At 34.2% G+C, this 20945-nt stretch overlaps 4 protein-coding genes across 7 annotated transcripts; 2 read left to right on the forward strand and 2 right to left on the reverse strand.

Moving 5' to 3' along the window:
• Positions 1-3495: 3495 nt before the first annotated feature.
• On the reverse strand, positions 3496-6266 carry LOC104759917 (scarecrow-like protein 5). The gene is made up of 2 exons (XM_010482789.3): positions 5881-6266; positions 3496-5362 (listed from the first exon to the last, which is right to left on the reverse strand). The coding sequence occupies exon 2, from the start codon at positions 5347-5349 to the stop codon at positions 3754-3756; it is 1596 nt and encodes a 531-aa protein (XP_010481091.2). The 5' UTR covers positions 5350-5362; positions 5881-6266; the 3' UTR covers positions 3496-3753.
• Positions 6267-9525: 3259 nt separating this feature from the next.
• On the forward strand, positions 9526-12400 carry LOC104758367 (pollen receptor-like kinase 5). The gene is made up of 3 exons (XM_010481221.3): positions 9526-10394; positions 10657-11334; positions 11410-12400. The coding sequence occupies exons 1-3, from the start codon at positions 9686-9688 to the stop codon at positions 12093-12095; spliced, it is 2073 nt and encodes a 690-aa protein (XP_010479523.2). The 5' UTR covers positions 9526-9685; the 3' UTR covers positions 12096-12400.
• A 2856-nt stretch (positions 12401-15256) lies between these two features.
• Positions 15257-18977, forward strand: LOC147924773 (uncharacterized). 4 transcript variants are annotated; one of them, XM_087495248.1, is made up of 4 exons: positions 15257-16046; positions 16137-16206; positions 16294-16473; positions 16958-18977. In XM_087495248.1, the coding sequence occupies exons 1-4, from the start codon at positions 15639-15641 to the stop codon at positions 18595-18597; spliced, it is 2298 nt and encodes a 765-aa protein (XP_087351374.1). In that variant the 5' UTR covers positions 15257-15638; the 3' UTR covers positions 18598-18977. The 4 variants fall into 4 exon arrangements, with proteins under 4 accessions (XP_087351374.1, XP_087351373.1, XP_087351376.1 ...); XM_087495247.1 differs by having other exon boundaries at positions 15264-16046; positions 16955-18977; XM_087495250.1 differs by having other exon boundaries at positions 15280-16046; positions 16297-16473.
• On the reverse strand, positions 18948-20939 carry LOC147924774 (uncharacterized). Its single transcript, XM_087495251.1, has 4 exons — positions 20876-20939; positions 19854-20303; positions 19432-19759; positions 18948-19345 (listed from the first exon to the last, which is right to left on the reverse strand). Exons 2-4 carry the CDS (start codon positions 20253-20255, stop codon positions 19209-19211), a joined length of 867 nt encoding a protein of 288 aa, XP_087351377.1. The 5' UTR covers positions 20256-20303; positions 20876-20939; the 3' UTR covers positions 18948-19208.
• Positions 20940-20945: the final 6 nt, after the last annotated feature.

Genomic DNA, 20945 nt, shown 5'->3' on the forward strand with positions numbered 1-20945 from the left:
TTCATGTATCAGTTTTGATCTTAGATTTTGAGATTTCTGACGTGATTCTTATGGCTTTTAATTAAAAAAATTAGACAAATTTGCAGTCAATCTGATCTGATGATTATTGGAAGAAGATGAAGAAGAAGAAGCAGAACAAAGATGGAAGAAGAAATAAAGGAGGAACAAAGATGGAAGAAGAAGAAAAATGAAGAATGAAGATGGAAGAGTTATGAGGAGAACGAAGATTGGTCGGAGAAGCCACGTCGTTACCGTGTAACGGAGACGCGAGGTCCTCGTTACTCTGTTCTCAGCTAGAACCTTCTTTGAGATTCTAGAATAAATTCTTCTACGATATGTACGTTTGACTAAGAGTGGTGGTCTCAGAGCTAAACCAATGTTTGGGTATTGAAATTGTTGGGAATTGTTGGGTAATGAATAAAATTTGATATGAGTGGTGGCTTGAATTGTTGGGTATTAGAATCTGAATTGTGAATGAAATGGAAAATCATGGGTAATCTTGAAGCTGAAATGTGTATTTGAGTGCTACTCTCTTAGTGAGAGGTAATGATATCACTTAACAATATCCAGACTTTTTATGAAGGTCATCCTTAAGTTCCAATTTTTTTATGAAGGTCATCCTAAAGTTTAATGACGCTTTCCTGAATTTCGTAAAATCTTTCCTAAATTTCGTGGAAAGTGTTGTTGGATGCTGGTTTTTCAAGATGCAAGAAATCAGAAAGGATTCTAAAAAATACATAGACCTTAAACAAGAAGGAAAAACAGAATAAAAATCCTTGTTAATAGCACTTAAAACAAAGCTAATGCTATGAACATAAGAGATACAACATAACAATAAGTTAAAGGATTACACTACTAAGATTAAACCTAAGCATGGTGATGAGATTTTCAAAGTCTCCAGCATGGTGGTGACTCCAATTTCCTGCTTCCGTTAACATGAAAGTCACCTTGAAGTTTAGGAAAGCTTTCTTTAGTGTCCTCATGAAATCCTAACTTTTTATGAAAGTTACCTTGAAGTTTAAGAAAGCTTTCCTGAATTTTGCGGAATCCTTCCTAAATTTTCATAAACCTTTGAATCTGAAAATTCCGGCAACCACTTCAACGCTACAGCTTCAATCATCACATAAACAACAAAATTACCCAAACTATCAGTCACATTACTTGTATACTTAATCCTAAATCTGCCTTTCCTCACTAAAATATTTTTGATAATCTCCTTCGTCAATTTTCTCCTAATCTCAAACGTCTTAAGTATCATCTCCCTCTCACTCTCTCTGTCGTTATCACCATTAGAGGGAGAAAATTACGAATCGAAGGAAGAGAGGAAGCAACATCTGCATCAGAAGCAGATTGAGCGTAGATTGAATCAGGAAACTGTGGAGTTCTTCAGGTTAAAAGAGACAGATTGTTATGGAGATCCAATTATCTGATGAGAGAAGCTTCTCAAAATCAGATTTATCTTCCAATTCGATCACATGCCACAGCTCGGAACTGCGGATGTCAGCAGACATGAATGCTTGAATTGATTGCCGGCGATTTTGTCGAAGCTCCGATCTCATGTAAGCACTCAACAACGAGACGACGAAGATATGTGGAGAAGAGGTACGTGATTTTCACTTGGGCTAAGAAAGCACGTAGAATATTGATGATGAATTAATAATTTTAGTATTTGATATTTAATTAGAGTATGTGTGCTAGTTTTGGAAAATATGAGAGTGTGTGCTAAGCTTGGAAGAAAAACTTAAATTTGTGCTATTTTTGAGAATTGCCCTTTATATTATGTGAGTTAAATGTGAAAATTAATTGTTTTAAATTTGTGTTTTAATAAAAAAAAAATTTGTTAAAATTGCATTGCCAAGTGGACCAATAAGGAGAGACTGAAACTCTACTTATATATATATGATATTATATTGATCTTTATAAATTATTAAAAATGATAAATGAATATGTGAGATAACCAGAGACATAATAGATAATTACATATGGATCATTTCAACTTTATGATCTTTTTGTGTGGTGGACATTGTAAGGAAGTATGAAAATAATAACTTATAAGATGTTAATATAAAATAGAAAATGGAGATAAACATTTTAAAAGATTAAAATAAATATATAAGATATACATATCATACAAACTCTAAAACTAAGCTTTTACAATGATATTTGATTTGATTTTTTATAATCCATATAACAACAATAACAAAAAAAAATACAAAACAAAACAAAAAAGAGATTTGAGAGTAGTGGAAGAAGATGAGAGAATGAAAGAGTGATAGACTAAGAGAATAAGATAATGAGTATTTATAGGAAGAGAAATTATGAAAAATTACATTTAGAAAAATGAGAGTTACAATTCTAATTTATTGTTTTGTTTTAATACAATTGATTAATACAACTTAGTGGAGAAATAAAGTTAATGCATAATTTATAAGGAGAACCTATAAAGATTTCAGTTTTATATTATGTGAGTTAAATGTGAAAATTAATTGTTTTAAATTTGTATTTTAATAAAAAAAAATTGTTAAAATTGCATTGTCAAGTGGACCAATAAGGAGAGACTGAAACTCTACTTTTATATATATGATTTGAGGGTCAAAGACGACAAAGATAATTTCAAACAAATTTCTAGAAACATTAAGTTTTGTTTTTTCTTGTCTGACGAATGATTACGTAACCATGACATACATCGGGATCCAAGTATAGGTTTTATAAATCAATGTAACAAAATTGACCATATACAAAAAGAATGGACCAAGAATTATATAATCAAAATTAACTTAGAAAATTGGGGAAACGGTTTTAATTTAGATTTTGTTCACATTCCTCCTTACTCATCTCTTCTTATACCATTTGTTGTCTTTTACAAAATGGGACAGTGTTGTCTGTTGACGAGATTGATTGATTACACAGTTCTCTGCATGTTCATACTTGTAGCAAAACTTAAGGTTGATTGGTAAATCTAATTTGGTGGTTGGAAGTTGAACCAATCTCATTAGTTGTTGTTACCAATCGAACGATTTGATGAAATAGACGATTGAACAACACGATCTTTTTGGAATTACTACCTTATCAAACCATAATTTCAATGTTCTGGTCTTTAACCAAATAGGAGTAACAAACTTTTTTCGGTTCTGTCTTATTATCTCTCTAACCACTTTTTCTAACTACTTTTACTCCAGCCGCAAAAAAACTACAAATATTCATGACTAAAAAACCTTGAAACGATGGTTACTTAATCGGATTCTCTCTCTCTTTCTGTTACCGTTCGATTTACATTAATTTTCAAACGCGCATTAAAACGCTCGATTGAGTAACTACAGTAACATTTTTATCGCCTTCAAATTGGTTAAAACGCTCTACTCTTTAGGACATCCGATTAATCAATTAGTATGTCTGGTGTTACATCAACTTAATGATTGCTTGAAAAGCACAGGGTCTCCATTATCCTAATCTCGTGCTTAACAACGACATAAACAAAGTGAATCATCCCTTCTATTTAAAACCAGAAAAGTTATCATTAATTTTTCACATCAAACACACAAAGTTGTAACTTATAAGTTTGATGTCAAATCATAGTTTGTTTGAAAATTAGAAAAACATACAACATTAAAACATATGGGGTCATCAACAACACTTACTAGAACAACATTTGACAACTGTGTCTTCGGATCATGAGTTTTTTTTCTTTTAACTTTTACAAACAGATTCTAATCTCTCATAAATTTCTCAAACCATAGCAAAGTTTTTATTTGGTTACCTCCAAGCACAAGAAGTGATCAGAGGTTGATTCTTCCATCCTAAATACAATGCTCCATCTCTTTCTTCAAGTGTATACTTCTCTGAATAACTCTCAAGCAATCCTTTGATCGTTGCGTTCACATACGAGCTCAAAGGATACGGTTTAAAACCCGCCATGTGAAACCTAGACCTCCATTTCCCTAGTGGCTCGTGCCTCTCTTCTCTTTCGACACCTTCACATGCTATAAGATTCACAACCTCTCTAGCCAAACAATGCTGCTCAACATTGATCCTTTCCTTGTGATCTCTAGCGAGTTTCACATCTATCGATTCAAAAACCGCCAAGTAATGGTTCATTGTCTCGACAAACCGTGGAAGAAACGGCGCAGTGTTTGTATTCGCTTCTTGTTCGACCAAAGTCACAACGTTAGGTGACAAACGTTTGACCAGTCTCAACAATCTATCTCTGTGATTCTCCACCGTTACACTCTCATCAGGCATGTGGTGAAGAACGAGCGGGAAGTTAACCGCGAGGGCTTCTCCATTTCTAACTCCTAGCTTCTCTATTTCAACTTCCGTGCAACACAATGCAGCTCCATGGAACTCAAATGGCACACCACACATTTCAGCTAGCTTCCCGAGTCTCTGTCCGACTAATTCAAGACCTCCTTGTCGAGCAAACGATGATCTTGGATCATCAATACCCGTGATCCTAACTTTAGGAGGTCCACCAGGTCGAGCACCGAGAGCACGGATCAAACTCACCCACTGACCTCCCTGAGAAATCTGGAAATCGATAATGTGCACAAAACTCTCGTTCTTCACAGCTTCAGCTATAGCTCCATTTGCAGACTCGTACCCGAATTTGAAATAAGGGCAGGCTTCATACAAGATATGCATATAAGTAAGAAGCTCAGGACCTGTCGGGTCTTTGCATCTCAAAGCTTTATAGATAGAGCTACCAGAAGATGCTAACCGAGCAACTAGGCCTTCAAGCATATAAGCTCCTAAACGCTGAACAGGCTCACCAGAAACAGAAACCATTTGCTGTAACTGAGAAATCAACCAATCAGTCAATTCCAAATCATAGCTTTCAACGGCCATAGCGCATTCATAGAGCACTCCTTTTAAATCTCCCCTAGAGATCATCTCCATAGATCTATACATAGCAGAAGAAACAACTCTATGTTGCTGTCCAAATCCGCCTTGATGGTTAAAGCTGTTGTCTAAATCAGGCTCCATCATTGCAGTCTCCAAATCTTTAAGCATGAGACTAAGCTCTGTCTCGTTGTTGTTTGTCGCAGAAGATCCGCTTAAAGGAGAGTTATTGTTGTCTTCAGGGGAATGAGTAAACCGGGATGAGTTGTTGTTGTTAGCTTGTGAAATGGGACTTTCATTGGAAGAAAAGCTTGTGGTTGAAGAAGAATTGTTGTTGTTGTTGTTGTTGTTGTTCATGTTAAGACAAGGATGAGACTTGGTGCCTGAAGAGGATTCAAGTGTGCAGTAAGAATCAAATGTCTGAACAGAAAGATCCATTTGCTTAACTGAAGATGGCGGATGGTAAAACATTGAAGATCCATCTTGAATCATATGTTTCTGTGTAGCCTCCATATCGAAACTATCTCTGCCACACACAAAAAAAAAAAAAAAAAAAACAGTTTCTGAGATACTGAGAGATGCTAGTTTTAGAAACAAGATACTAAAGAAGTACCCTAACCGTTCATCTTAAGATTCATCATTGGAGAGACTATTCAAGAAAAGGAAAAAAGAAAAAAATCTTACAAAGGTTGGATCTTTATGTAGCATAGATTCAATTAAAGATCAACCAGTAGAGAAAAATTATAAACAAGATAGAAACATGAACTCAAATATCTGTAGATAGGACAAAGTTCAAAGATTTTTTAGAGATAACTGTTACATAAACCCTAAAAGCTTGATAACTCAATTACAACACAGCTTGATGAACCAGAAACAAAGTAAGTTGTATTTGTACAATTAGATTGAAACAAGGAGGAACAACAACGTTTTAAGTAAGAAAATCAAAGAAACAAGAACTCAGCAAAAGCAACCGACAGAAGAAAAACAAAAAAAACTCGATTTGATATTGGAAAAAGAATGAAACTTTGAAATCAAGAATCAGACCTGATGATGGTTGTTGAGTTTGCAGAAAGAGAGAGATTCTTGAGGTTTCAAGAAAAAGATTTGGTTGGTATTTTTGATCTGGAAGGTTGAGAGAAGTGCTTTGTTTGATTACCACTTGCTTTGCTTTGCCTACTTTAACAACACCCAGAGAGAGGGGAATAATAATAAAACGCTCACCTCAATTCATTTTTATCCTCATCTCTTTCCTCAAACCAAAGTACCCCTTTGACTATTCCATTTTACTTCTTTGCCACTGTTGTGTTTGTGTTCTGTTTTTTTTTTGTGCCGCGTAAATTATTTTGTCGCAGTCAATATTAGTATGACGACGAGTAAAACAACTGTAATATGTATGATCCGAAATAGATTTTGTCATGCATTACATCATTCATTATTATCTGAGATATTAATGAAAACATTGATACTAAATGATAGAATGATTAACATATAATAAATGTTGGAACATGAGATGCTAAATTTTGAATTAAATAAAAAGATCTTTGGAGTTAATGAGAGTGGTTGAAATGTCGTGGGCTGACCATCTTTTACCAGAGTCAATTTCTTTTTTTTGTTACGTCATTCAACTTGTAACAGTTTTTGTTTCTTCTGTTAATCATTCTTTTCTATAATCTTAAACAAAACAAAAAAAAGACTATACAACAAAATTACCTAAAAAAAATTATGGAATCAAGATAAATCATTTTGGAAAAGAATGATAATAGGGAAAAATGCTCTTTTAGAAGATTAGAGGCGATGTCAAATAAAAAACTCGTAAGACAAATTAAAATGTCATTAAAATACTGAATTTTATATTTTCGTTGATTTAAAGCATGAACTCTTTATCTGGTGGAAAAAAACTCCATTATTTTGTTGACTTCTAAATAATTCATAAACTCTTGTTGACTTGGCCTGATGAGACACAACTTTAAATTGTCAAATAGATAAATTATGCAGGATTAATTAGCATTTAATGATAATCTGTTAATAACAATGTCGTTTTTCAAACCTAAAACCTCTAAACCTAGGGTTTTTGATGTGGAAAAAATGAAAATCAAGTTTCAATTTGGGGATTTAGGGCTGATTGAACGACATCATGTTGTTATTAACGGGATCTCGTTAACGGCTAATTAATCTCGTGTGATTTCTCTATTTTGCCACTAAACGTTGTGCCTCATCAGGCCAAATCAACAAAAGTTTGTGAATTATTTAGAAGTCAACAAAAGAATGAGGTTTTCGTTTACGAGATAAAGAGTTTATACTTTAAATCAACAAAAATATAAAGTTCAGGATTTTAATGACATTTTCTCTAATGATAATATATCAATGTTGCGTTCTACATTTATAACATTAAAAACGCTACAATAAAAATGAATTCATATTGTTTGTATTTTGATGTATAGTATTTGTAATTCCAATCCTTGTGATAGAATGAAATACTTTGAACAAAAACAAAAACAAAAAAAAACCAAGAAATGAATGAAACACGAGCAAAAAAAGAAAAGAAAAAGGGTTGTTATCAAGAGAGTATAAATAATAATAGCCCATGATTCTTCATAATAATTAATAATATTAATGTTATAAAGTCTTTGGAATAAAATTAAACAAACGTACGAACCGAATAATTACGATGACTCAAGAAAATAAAGTAAAACTAAACATGATGAGGATTTATTATATTCTATGTGTGGACGGATGTATGAAAGCAATAAACATCTTTTTGTTTCCCTTTTTGGTATAACCTTGATGAGTCCTCAATGAATAATAAAAGTACTATACATAGTTAATGTTAACACCAAACTCACCATATAATATACATGTATAGCGTGATTTATATAGTACATGCAATGCAATACGATATAAATTCAACTTAAAATTTATGCTTGATGGGTTTACCATAGTAAGATTGTTTCCTAATTTTATTGTAGCAACTCGGTTTTTTCAATTTTTCATCTTTTAGTAAATGTACAGTATTAAGCTATTAGCCAAAAGCGAGGGTAAAATGGTCCGCAGAGACCTAATACATAGATGAGATCGAAAAAGAAAAAAGACGAGATGAGATGACACCAGACGTGCAAGCCAGGTGTTGGTCCAAACACTTCTCACTTTGAGGCCTAAAAGTTTGTGATTATTCCCTGCCTTTTTATCCTACCATTATTATTATTATTTTTTTAACTAGTAGTAACTAGTAATACAACTACCTTTTTTACATAAATGTGAATTTTATTTCGTGTTCGAACTTTAAAGATCAGTGTGTTCAAAAAAAAAAATATATACATTTGGATGTATCATGGATTTGTTGTTTAACTAATGGTACATATCATAACATTGGCACACTTATCCAATATATATATATTTACAATGAATCTAAATGCATACACTATATAATTTTTTAAAAAACATTTAACAAATAATTATTCATTTAGTATATACAATACGATATTGCTACATAAAAACAAGAACATTTATTTGTCCACTTACCTTTTCATTACATACGGAGTAATACAGCATATATTATTAATGAATTCCCAGATAATTTAGTTATAAATTTTTCAATGTATTGACACATTACAACTACAATGGATAGTCTCTACTCTCTACTAATGCTTCATCCAATACATTGTAGTTACGTACCGAACTATTGATGAGAATTTAAAGCGGAAATGCTACTGAAATAGTGCGTGTGTATACGTATGCACTGTTAACTGTTAAGTCTAGAAAAAATATCTCTTTGATCAAATATCCACTTTAGAATATTTCCAGCTGCACGAACAAAATGGTGTATGGACATGGCCCGGACGCTGCAGAAGCAGCAGAAATGTGTACTTGGGAAGTTCACACGTTAAGATCTCATGCCGACCTTATTGAGTTGTCCCACCATCACTTTAAAGCCCTTTGACCCATACCGCGTTGTTTTTGAAGAATTTGAGAATTCAGATTTGACCTCCCATTTCTATAAGTGTACTTTAATTTCTATGCACCTTAATGTTTTATTTTGTTCTCTCGAGTAACAACACTATGTCGGAAAAAAAAATCAACTCATCCGAGTTATGACAATTGACAAATCACAGAATTTCAAAAAGGACATTTACTAAGTCATCATCTATGATTACTCTACTAGACTTTTGAAAAGATAACAAAAAGTTCCTTACTAGATCTCTATGTAAGAGTCTGACACACTTAAGTTTCGGATCAAAAAAAGAAGAAGAAGACTAGCCTAAGTTTTACCCCTGGCATGGCTAACCAAACCTATCGTTAATTTATCAAACATGACGAAAAGGAGCAAAACAACTAATTTTTACAATGTATAGAAAAAACATATCATATGATGCATGGTTGGATTGATAAATCTCTAGTACCCTACAAGTTATATAACATATAACATATTACTTGTTTAATTCGTTCATATACCCTCATCATATATTCGTGCCTAATTCTTGAAATCAGTTATACCAAAATTAAGTTTCATCTAGAGGAAAAAATTATTTTGGTTGGAACAAAAGCAAATGACAAATCAGAACAACAAGGATTACATGTATATATAACTTATACGTTAAAACAAGCTAATTGAATGGTTATCCAAAGATCTCTCTCTCACCTAATAATAATCATAAGATGACACAAATCCAAAAAAAAAAAAAAAAAAATCTTAGCTCTGCCAATTTAAATATTTTGCTTTGTCTATTCTTGGTAGGTTTTGTTCTTCTCTCTTCCGTTCACACAATTTCTTGGCTTTCACGAAAGAGAGAAAAAAAACAAAGAAAAGAGATTTTGCAGCGATCAAATCGATTCCATTGCGCGTGTAACCGCAATGCGAAATTGGGAGAACCTGGTTATGCATGCGTGTAACACGGCATCAAAGAAAAATCTACTTTCTTGCATTTTCCTCATCATCTTTACCACCGTGTTATGTCCGGTGGCAATGTCACAGGTGGTTGTGCCAGGTTCAGATGCAGATTGTCTCTTGAGATTCAAAGATACATTAGCAAATGGTTCAGAATTTAGTAGTTGGGATCCATTAACATCACCATGTCAAGGAAATACAGCGAACTGGTTTGGTGTTCTTTGTAGCAATTACGTTTGGGGGTTACAACTCGAAGGAATGGGTTTGACTGGGAAACTAAACCTCGACCCATTGGTTCCTATGAAGAATCTACGTACCATAAGCTTCATGAACAATAACTTCAATGGACCAATGCCTCATGTTAAGAGGTTTAGTTCGTTGAAGTCTTTGTATTTGTCTAATAACCGATTCTCGGGGGAGATACCAGCGGATGCATTTCAAGGTATGCCGCATTTGAAGAAAATATTGTTGGCAAATAACGCGTTCCGAGGAACAATTCCTTCTTCTCTAGCCACTTTGCCTATGCTTTTGGAGATGAGGCTAAATGGTAACCAATTTCAAGGGCAAATACCATATTTTCAACAGAGGGATCTTAAGTTAGCTAGCTTTGAAAACAATGACCTTGACGGACCTATACCTGAAAGCCTTCGAAACATGGATCCAGGCTCTTTTGCAGGTAACATTTTCAATGTTCTATGTGTTAACATTATCATATAATGCTATCTAAATGTAATGTCGACATCACAATTCACAAAAAAACTTTATATATAGATGTGCAACTGGTGGATTCGTTTACTTGGGTTTCTAATTCATTTTTCATATAGTTTAACAAACAAAAAATAACATTTTAATATAGAATTTGCATAAAATCTTTCAAGAGTTGATGCATTTTTAATTATATGCCATGACATTAATGTTTTGTGTTTTGTAAATTGTAGGTAACAAAGATTTGTGTGATGCTCCCTTGAGTCCATGTTCCCTTTCTTCTCCGAAAATTCCTGATGTTCCGGTATCTCCTAGTGATCCAAAATCTCTTACTCCTCCTCCCATGGTGGAAAAGACCGGATCCTTTTACACTTTAGCAATCATTTTGATTGTTATTGGCATAATACTAGTGATCATCGCGCTTGTGTTCTGTTTCATTCAAACAAGAAGACGAAGGTTCTTGTCAGGTTATCCTTCTGCGGGAAAGGAAAGGATAGAGAGCTACAATTACCATCAATCCGCAAACAAGACCAATAAACCTGCGGAATCCGTTGTGAATCGCACAAGGAGAGGATCGATGCCTGAGGCAGGAGGCAGGCTTCTATTTGTGAGGGAAGACATTCAAAGATTTGGTCTTCAAGATCTTCTTAGAGCTTCAGCTGAAGTTCTTGGTAGTGGAACGTTTGGTGCTTCATACAAGGCAGCGATATCTAGTGGACAAACCTTGGTCGTGAAGAGGTATAAACATATGAACAATGTTGGACGAGACGAGTTTCATGAGCATATGAGACGTTTAGGGAGATTAAACCATCCTAACCTATTGCCTCTCATCGCTTACTATTACCGTAGAGAAGAGAAGCTTCTAGTCACTCAATTTATGGCTAACAGTAGCTTGGCAAGCCATCTTCATGGTATGTTTTAACATTACATTTTGCAATAATATATGTTATGTGTGAGTCCTAACTATTTGAATTATATGTTCTCAGCAAATGATTCCACGAGATTGGATTGGATAACGCGTCTAAAGATCATAAAAGGAGTAGCAAAGGGTTTGTCTTACTTGTTCGAGGAGTTACCTACACTAACAATCCCTCACGGTCACATAAAGTCATCGAACATTGTTTTGGACGAATCATTCGAGCCGTTGTTAACAGATTACGCTCTAAGACCGGTGATGAGCTCAGAGCACGCACATAACTTCATGACAGCATACAAATCGCCAGAGTACAGACCCGCGAAAGGACAAATCATAACGAAGAAGACAGATGTCTGGTGGCTTGGTGTGTTGATATTGGAGCTTTTGACAGGGAGATTCCCTGAGAATTACTTAACGCAAGGTTATGATCCGAACATGAGCCTTGTGACTTGGGTGAACGATATGGTTAGGGAGAAGAAAACAGGTGACGTGTTCGACAAGGGAATGAAAGGGATGAAGAACTGTAAAGCGGAAATGATTAATATGTTGAAGATAGGGTTGAGATGTTGCGAAGAAGAAGAAGAGAGGAGAATGGAGATGAGAGAAGCTGTGGAGATGATTGAGATGTTGGGAGAAGGAGAATCTGATGATGATTTTGGTTCTGTGGATCATCATCGAGGGACTCATAATAATAATAATTTATATTCTTCAATGTTGTTAGACGATGATGACTTTGGTTTCTCGATGAATCGATGAGTTCTTTTAGGAATATTTAAAAAATTTTTTAAAAAAGATGATGTTCCGGATCGGAGGACGTAGCTTCACCGGAGGAAAGAATGAAGACCATATGCTACTGGGAGGTTTTCTTCTTTTTGTATGGTTAATGCAGATATGAAAATGTATGAGCAATATAATGATGGACTTAAACATGTATATATTATGTATCTGCGTTACTGTATATCACCATCATCATCATCAGTTTTAGGTCTTGAATCCAACGAACGATTTGTGTTTTAATATTTTTCCTTTTCGACTTTATATATCATTCTCGTTGTGTTAAAGTGTAGATTTCTTTTTTTAACCTTTATATATTATCATCATCAACTTTATGTTTCTTCTTTGGTCTTAGCATAAGTGGAGTTCTTCCTTTCTCTCAAATGTTAAAACTCATGGTCTTTTTGGTCTAGTCTAGCATATGCATTGTGACTCGCAATGTTCAAGTGAAGCATATAAAAAAATGCCGATTCCGGAGGAGATGATAGATGATGTATTTGAATATTTATTCTTAACCAAATAATAAAGAATGATCAAAAATTAGGTTTTAGGATTTTCATTTGGATGACAACTCGGACAAAGGTTTAGATCCTTTATACCATCCTCAATTCCTCATTAGTCATTGACTCATTTCTATGGAGTGTCTAAAAAAAAAAAGGATTTCTTTAAATGTGTAAAAAGTTAGATTAGTGTCTTTAAATCTCCAAAACAGAAGTATCTATAAATTTTAATATTAATTTACTTTTATGACATCCATAAATGAGATGATCATGATTAGTGTCTTTCACAATTAGAAGTTAATTAAAAATAATAAACATATTTTCTTACAAAGGTGGTGGGAGAATTGGTTCTATTTGAGAGAGTTTGAAAATGCATCAAGAACTTATTATATAGGATCTACATAAGACTCGTGTCTTTTAATAGACGGTTTATATATCATTATGATAAAATCAATTCACAATTGTTAAAAAAAGTTTATTCGATAGTTTGTATCTTATTATTATTTTTATTTTCATTTTCTTATAAATCATAAAATAAAATTATCTATCTAACATGTACCATTATACTTGAGTTTAATTTATATATTAATATAAGTTAAAATTAAAATAAGACTAAATTAAAACTATTTTAGTCAATTCACTAATTTGAAATTGATTATAGATTAATATTATTAAAACCATATATTATAATTATCTTATTTCCTATGTATAAAGACAGAGGAAATTTTACAATCATGTATTTTTAATCATGGTTTTATTTGTTATATATGTGTTGTTGCATTTTAAATTTGTTTCTATGATGTTAATATATATATATATATATATAATATTTTCTTGAGTTTATACTATGTAATTTTATACTTTATTTTAAGAGAATATAACATATTAATAGACTTATGGTTTTCTTATTGTTACAATTTTAAATTATATATGAGAATATAATTAGTTGGTGTATTATTTTTGAAGTGAAAACTTTTTATTTAAGATATAATAGTTAAATATTTAATGTATCATTATGGATTTTTTTCAATTTTTCGTAAATCTCAATGAACAATAAACTTTTTGGAATGTTCAGTTTGGGAGAAAAATGTTGACTACCATTTGTTGATTTTATATCTTACAACTTGCGATGATTTGTTCAAAATAACTTACTATACCTTTTCAAGAAGCCACACTATGTTTTAAAGTTAAAAAATAATATTACACAAAAATATTCAACATTATTCAGGAGAAGTAAAAACATAATTTAGTCTTAAGTTCAAGTTGTGTTAATGTTCCCATAAGAAAGTATGGATTACCTACTCGGATGCTCCCAAGATAATACCATAACTCCTAAGTTGTGTTATGACCACTTGGACATCATAAGAAAATCTCTATATGTAGGCAAACGTAAACTTTATCGTCATGGATATTAAAGAAGTAACAAACACTCATGTGTTCCAAACCAAAATGAATCCACCACATAATAGAGGGAGAAATCCTCTAATTAAATTCCAATGTATCGAATTGGCGGATTTATTTATACTTGATATGAATCTTATTCATGATATGAAGGCCACTATATTATTGGATGTTTTTCAAATGATAGTGTTCAGATAATAAATGACACTAAAACTATGGCTACAAGTGCACCCATCAAAACACCTGACTACTCTCCTATATATCACTTTCGACTTTGAAGCCACTATATCCTTTATTGATAGATGATGATCATGATTGTGAATCTCTAACTTGTCATTAGTAATGCCTTGGTGATGTCATCATTTTGTTATTGGTTTTTTTATTGACCAAACATTAGTTCATATTAAGAGCAATTATTGATATAAATTGACCAAAGTATATGTGAAACAAACAAATATATATATATATATATATACATATATATATATATATATATATATATATATATATATATATATATCACAAAACCACTAACCAAATTTTCAAATCCAAATTTTATGAGAAACTCTTTTTGATGGATTAAATTGTAAGATTACATAATTTACTAATTTCAAGTTTGAAAAATATATAGTGAAGTGACATTCTAACAAGTTTTTAATCATGAGAGATATTTGATCTAATGCAATATGATGGTATTCAAATACATGTAGTCTATACAATTATGATGAACAACAATTACATGATGCTTCTCTTCCCACAACATTCTAATTCACGACAGACATTTTTTTTACATGCACACAAAAAAACCCACCATATATAATTTTACTTGTAATATTCTAGAATCTTAAAGTAGCAACAGTTTTTTTTTTTTTTTTTTGGAAGAATTTATTTCTGCATAGGGTAAACTCTCTTTGCAACACACATGACCATATTAAATAATTTTTATCTCAAAACTAATGTATAAGGCTATATGCAGCCTTTACACTCTTTAACTGATGAACCAAAAGCCTCAAGGCCCTCTCAACGGTTGATTGCAATCCGGTATAAAATAACTTGCATGTCTTAATTATGATTAGAGATTTGGTTAAAGAAACTTTGATTCGGTTTGGTATTCAACCTCTATTACGGGGAAAAAAGGAAAAAAAAAAAAAAAACATAAAAGCCCAGTTTCCCTAAGCCTGTTTAGGAATAAGTATATAGTAAGGCCTGTTTATATAATAAGAAGGCCCAACTTTAAACCCAGAAAAACAATTTGCACAGCTGATGATTTTTTAATTTTTGATATCTCTCTAGAAAAAATAAAGAAGCCGAAGCAGCAGCGCACGCCTCTCTCTCATCATCGTCTCGCTGCTGCAAAAATTGTAAAATTTGGTTAATCGACTCACTCGTCCTCGTCGTCCTTTCTATAACTTTTCCCCCAAATTTTTACCCGCGAAAATTATTAGGTTTTTATCACATTTTAATTCCCTTTTCAAATTTTTTAAAACAAACAAAACCAAACCCAGATCTTCTTCCCTCTCTATCTTTCTCTTCTAGGGTTTCTCTTCTTCTCACTCTCTCTCTCTCTCTCTCTCTCTGATTCGTCTACTTCCGCGGATCTCTTTCTCTTTCACCTTCGTTAGAGATGGATGTGGCGATTAGCGATGTACCGGTGAATCTTCAATCTGAAGAGCATAGAGACGGAGTGGACGAATCTGTTGTGGTGGTGGATGATGAACAACCGCCGGCGAAGAAGCCACGTTTTGACGAAGAAGTGAACAGAGTTGCGGAGATCGTCCTCGTTTTATCGGCATTGCGAAAGATCCGAGGTGGGAAAAACCCGACGGAGCTTGAGATTGAGCTGATGGTTGAAGCTAAATCGAAATTGGTTGATATGTGTCAAGAGTTCACTCCGAAAGATATTATCTCTAGGGATGCTATTGGTGCTGTTATTGAAGATCTGGGTTTGAATGCTAAGGTTAAAGATCAGCGATTAGGGTTCCGAGCTCCTAAATTAACCATCTCTGAGAAGCTCTCTCTTGGGAAGAGAAAGGTTTGTCTCCTTTCTCTATAGAGATGTTTTCAGATTTAATCAAAGTAGCAATTTTTGTTGGTATAAAGATGTTTTTTTGTTTCTCTCCAGATGGAAGAATCGAAGAAGAACCCAGTAGTATCTACTACATATACATCTACGGTTCATTCATCAGTTCCGGGTATGACTACATTTACGATCAGTGTTTTTTAATTAACCATCAGGTAATATAACTTCGAAGAGTTGACCACTCTATGATTTTTTGCAGCAGCGAATCATGTTTCTACCTCACATCAGTGGCCTAATAGTGAAGTGAAGGCAACCACTAGTTCTGTTAATCCTGCTCCTGGAAGCCATTTTGTTAGGGATGCATCTAAGATAACACAACCTAGGATAGAGAGACCACTGTTTAAGTCAGATATGCATACCGGTCCTTCTCAGGCACCAGGTATCTCCACTTTTCTTAGCTTGTTGTTCTATTCCCTATTTTGTATTCTAGAGATATTCTTTGCTATGATATGATCAGTTAGAAAAGATAGCCTCAAAATTGGTGTTAGCTGGTGAATTGTTTGGTCATTTAGTTGATTTGCTATGGTTATACTTTATATGTTAGAAGTTAAAAAAACTTAATGCTCATAGTGCAACATCTGAGTACTATTGCCCATTGCTTGGTTAATTTTTTTTAACTAATCCTCCATTATCAGAGTGTTTTGTTCTCAGTAGAAAGCTTACTGGTGATTTCTACATTTTCTGTTGACACTTGGCATATTCTCTCGCTAATCCTGGTTATCAGTTCTTTTTTGCTAACTGAAACTTGGAAACGTCCATGAGGTTTCCATTTTGAGTTCGAGTTTCATATCTTCTGTTTTTTATCTGTTCATTGACAAGTATCTATCATCTCTAAATTATTACCTCTTCTTCTGAACCAGCAGTTCCTGCTGGAAATTACTATGGGAATGCTACAACATGGTCTGCCCAACCTCATTCGAGTTCCTCCACCATATCATTTGGTACTGCATCAGATAGCAAAGTTCCTGTTCAGAGTTCTTCCAGAGTCACAGATCCGACCTTTAGACCATTTATGTCTCAAACTCCACCAGGTGCATTCCCAGGCATGAAAGGCGTAAGTTATGGTCAAACTTCTTCACCTTTTGGAAACAACAACCATGCTGAAATTGCCAAGTTAATCCATAAAGTTCTGCAACCGCGGGCTAAACAAAATGTCTTGTGGAAACCACCTTCAAGAGAATACATGAGTAAAGCAATGACATGCCAAATGTGTCTCGGAAATATCAATGAAGTAGAGACCGTGCTAATCTGTGATGCTTGTGAAAAGGGATATCACTTGAAATGTCTACAAGCTCACAATATGAAAGGAGTTCCGAAATCTGAGTGGCATTGCTCCAGGTGTGTGCAATTGTACAATGGCAAGTCTTTTCCTCCTAAATACGGCCGTGTCATGAGAAGCGCCACTACAGCAAAAATGTCTTCTAGTACAGCCGAAGTTCAGTCACCCGCAGAGAAGAAGGTTGGTAAACTGGATCCAAAGGTTAAGCAAGAGGCAATGCCACATCCCAAGACAGTGAAACGAGTTGAGGATTCAGCTATGGAACAAACTGTTGAAGCTGGAGATGCAGCTATGAATCCAATTGTTGGAGCTGAAGATGCAGCTATGAGTCCAATAGTTAAAGCAGCTATGAGTCAAATTGTTGAAGCTGGAGATGCAGCTATGAATCCAACAGTTGATGCTGAAGATGCAGCTATGAATCCAAGAGTTAAAGCTGCTATGAGTCAAATAGTTGAAGCTGAAGATGCAGCGATTAATCAAGCAGTTGATGCTAACTTTGATCCACCGGTTCCTGTAGGAAACGCTGATGCTGAGTGTGATGATCCTTCAGGACCAGTATCTCACTCAGAGACTCTTCATCCTCCAAACCTAGAGAAAAAGATAGTACTGAGCAAAGATGCTACTGAGAGAGGTGTTTCCAGAAGTTATCAAGATAAAACCCCGAAGATCATAGCGGAATCATCAGTACAAGAGGAGAATTCAGCTTCGCAGACAGAGAACTCACCAACCCAGCCTCCTCCGTCGCAATCCAACGCAGACCATGTCCAACAACAGAACACATCACCAAATGTCCAAGAAGCTATACAGAAGAATTTCACAGAAAATCCAGCTACGCGGACAGAGATTTCACTAACTCAGCCTCCTCCTTTGCAATCCAACACAGATCATGTCCAAGAGCAGAACACAACACCAACTGTCCAAGAAGCTACACAGAAGAATTTTACAGAAGATCCAGCTACGCAGACAGAGATTTTACCAACTCAACCTCCTCCTTTGCAATCTAACACAGATCATGTCCAACAGGAGAACACAACACCAACTGTCCAAGAAGTTATACAGAAGAATTTCGCAGAAAATCCAGCTACGCAGACAGAGAACCCACCAACTCAGCCTCCCCCTTTGCAATCCAACACAGATCATGTCCAACAGCAAAACACAACACCAGCTGTCCAAGAAGCTATACAGAAGAATTCCACAGAAAATTCATCGGAAGGCAAAAGCTGATAATGGTTCTGGTTCAGACAAAAGTTACAGAGAACAGTATTCACTCTCTCCGCAAAAGTCACCACTCTTACTTACGCAGGTTCTTTGGTCCTCAAGTATATATATTAGTAAGTGATGATATCTTTGATTTAGCCTTTGGGTTAGGTTGAATTGCTAAATCTTGTTCTATAGAACACGTGTGGTTCAATTTTTTTTGAGCATAAGTAGTGACTGGTTTAGTTTAAGCTTGTGTAGTTTAAGCTTGAAGTTTTTTTTTAAGGTACTTCGTGAAATAATTCCTTAAGTTACTGTAACCTTATAAAATCCTCATCATCTAGTACTACAGTATGACACAATTGTAATACAGTGACTGGAAAATAAATAAATTCATTTCGCTAAAAGTACAAAACTTCGTAAATTCAGAAATTATAATAGTGAAAAACAGGGGAAGGCTTTTGATTCGAATCTAATTTACAATAGCATGAACTCTATAACAACAATAGTAACACACCAACGTAACAAATAAATTGATTTACAGTAGAAATTACAAAGGAAAAAATAGATAAAACGAACTTGAATTTGATTCAGTGCCAAAACATTTTGGAGGTTTCTTGAGGATCCCAGAAAGGGATTCAAGAAATTCCAACGGTTTTACCGAGAAGCCAAAGAACAAGAGACAATTCAAGTCCGAAGATCGTATGGAGTGTACCTCTATCAAGTGTAAACCCATACACTGTGATTCCTGCTCTGTTATTCTCGAAGTAACTCACTGCGAAAAATCCAACCAGACATAATTAAGTAAACCAATTAAGACAGCAAAAATGACATTGCAGAAGATTTTGTTTTTGTTTTTACCTAGAGCTTGTCGTTTTTGGAATGACATGGTACTGAAAGCATAAGCGGGAATGATGTTGTTGTTGTCTAGATCATCTTCTTCGTCACCATACTCCTCACTGTCAGATTCTGTCAATGTAACAACATCATGACCTCTGTTGTTATCTATGTTGTTGTTTCTAGCAACCAAAGTTGGAGTCTCTCCATCTACTGTCTGATCAAAGGACTCTAACGTCGCGCATACATGCCATTTCGCAGCTAAACATGTCACAGCTTGAGCCTTGTGTGTGATCTTTGATGCACTTCGTAGTAGTATGAGAAGTGCAGTGACTAATGTCATTGAACAAAGCTGAGATATATGCACAAAAAGAAGAATACTTTAAATTTTTTCGAAGTGTGCTTCTTGCAACGAACCATATATGTTGTGAGTGAAGGAAACTTACAGCGAGCTCTCCAGCTCTGTAGATATTGACTTCAGTGTAGGCTTTGGTAGTAATAAGCAGAGAAGAAAACTGACTACCAGTAACAAGAATCAATAAACATAGAATGAAAGAACGGTATCTATGACTGATGATTCTAAGATGACGTCTGATACGGAGATGTTCAGACAAGATAGAACCAACATCTGAATCAATCTGAAAGAGCTTGGCAAAGTCTTGAAGACGAAGAATCTGAAGATGGCAAATGAGACGGAAGAGAACACATACAAGGAAGATTACAGTTGTACGGTAAAGCCAAGAACAAAGCTCCATTACACAAGCCACTGTATCGCTTAAGACAACGTTTCCTAGAAAAGGTATCTGAGATCCACCTGATGCGTACCACCAAATTTTGTATGCACTCATTGCTGAGAAACATGGTATCACAAAGTAGGACACTATATGAAGCGAAGTCTGTAAAGAAAAGAATGAAAAAAATTGTAATGCTTGTAAAACAAGTAATAGGGTAAATCCAGAGTTTTTACTTTTTACTACAAAGAGAATGTCACCAAAGTTTATGTTAGAAAAGAAGAGAGTGACAATAACGTAATTATAAATTTTCCTTAAGATGCCGTAGAGTTATTTCCTAACTTTATTATATTCATGATTCTTCTATCTATATCTTCTCCTTGATTTGCTCTATTATATCTTTTTTTTCCAACTTGGCTTTTATTCTTTGCACAAATGATTTGCCATAAATCCTATAAGAATCGAACATTAATAATGGCATTTTTTCCTACTTAAAAAAAAATATATTGTGGGAGAAATGATTTGTTTAACCTTTACACCATTGAAAAAGATCTATTCTTAGCTTTTAACATAGTGCCACATGATCTTGATCCATTCCGAAATTTCTCAAGAACTCAACAGTTTTGTGTGATTCAATCAAAATTATGAAACAAAACTAAGATTTATAGAGATAAAACCAAATCTGATACATTCAAGAATTAGAATTAGGGAAAAAAAACAAAATTCAAGAAACTCACATTGAGTTGATTGGTGTAGTTTCTTCGTACGGTTTCGCTCTCGTCCCAGAGTTTATCAAAGAAGAGGAAC

Source organism: Camelina sativa, chromosome 17 (assembly GCF_030686135.1).
Source record: "Camelina sativa cultivar CO46 ecotype springtype chromosome 17, ASM3068613v1".
In the NCBI taxonomy this organism is placed as follows: domain Eukaryota; kingdom Viridiplantae; phylum Streptophyta; class Magnoliopsida; order Brassicales; family Brassicaceae; genus Camelina; species Camelina sativa.

Coding starts and splice junctions, on each gene's coding strand:
- LOC104759917 (XM_010482789.3), bottom strand. CDS start 5,349: ATGGAGGCTACACAGAAACATATGATTCAAGATGGATCTTCAATGTTT.
- LOC104758367 (XM_010481221.3), top strand. CDS start 9,686: ATGCGAAATTGGGAGAACCTGGTTATGCATGCGTGTAACACGGCATCA. Junction 10,395..10,656: donor GGATCCAGGCTCTTTTGCAG/GTAACATTTTCA, acceptor TGTAAATTGTAG/GTAACAAAGATTTGTGTGAT. Junction 11,335..11,409: donor CTTGGCAAGCCATCTTCATG/GTATGTTTTAAC, acceptor ATATGTTCTCAG/CAAATGATTCCACGAGATTG.
- LOC147924773 (XM_087495247.1), top strand. CDS start 15,639: ATGGATGTGGCGATTAGCGATGTACCGGTGAATCTTCAATCTGAAGAG. Junction 16,047..16,136: donor TCTCTCTTGGGAAGAGAAAG/GTTTGTCTCCTT, acceptor GTTTCTCTCCAG/ATGGAAGAATCGAAGAAGAA. Junction 16,207..16,293: donor GGTTCATTCATCAGTTCCGG/GTATGACTACAT, acceptor GATTTTTTGCAG/CAGCGAATCATGTTTCTACC.
- LOC147924774 (XM_087495251.1), bottom strand. CDS start 20,255: ATGAGTGCATACAAAATTTGGTGGTACGCATCAGGTGGATCTCAGATA. Junction 19,760..19,853: donor ACAGAGCTGGAGAGCTCGCT/GTAAGTTTCCTT, acceptor CATATATCTCAG/CTTTGTTCAATGACATTAGT. Junction 19,346..19,431: donor CCAAAAACGACAAGCTCTAG/GTAAAAACAAAA, acceptor GATTTTTCGCAG/TGAGTTACTTCGAGAATAAC.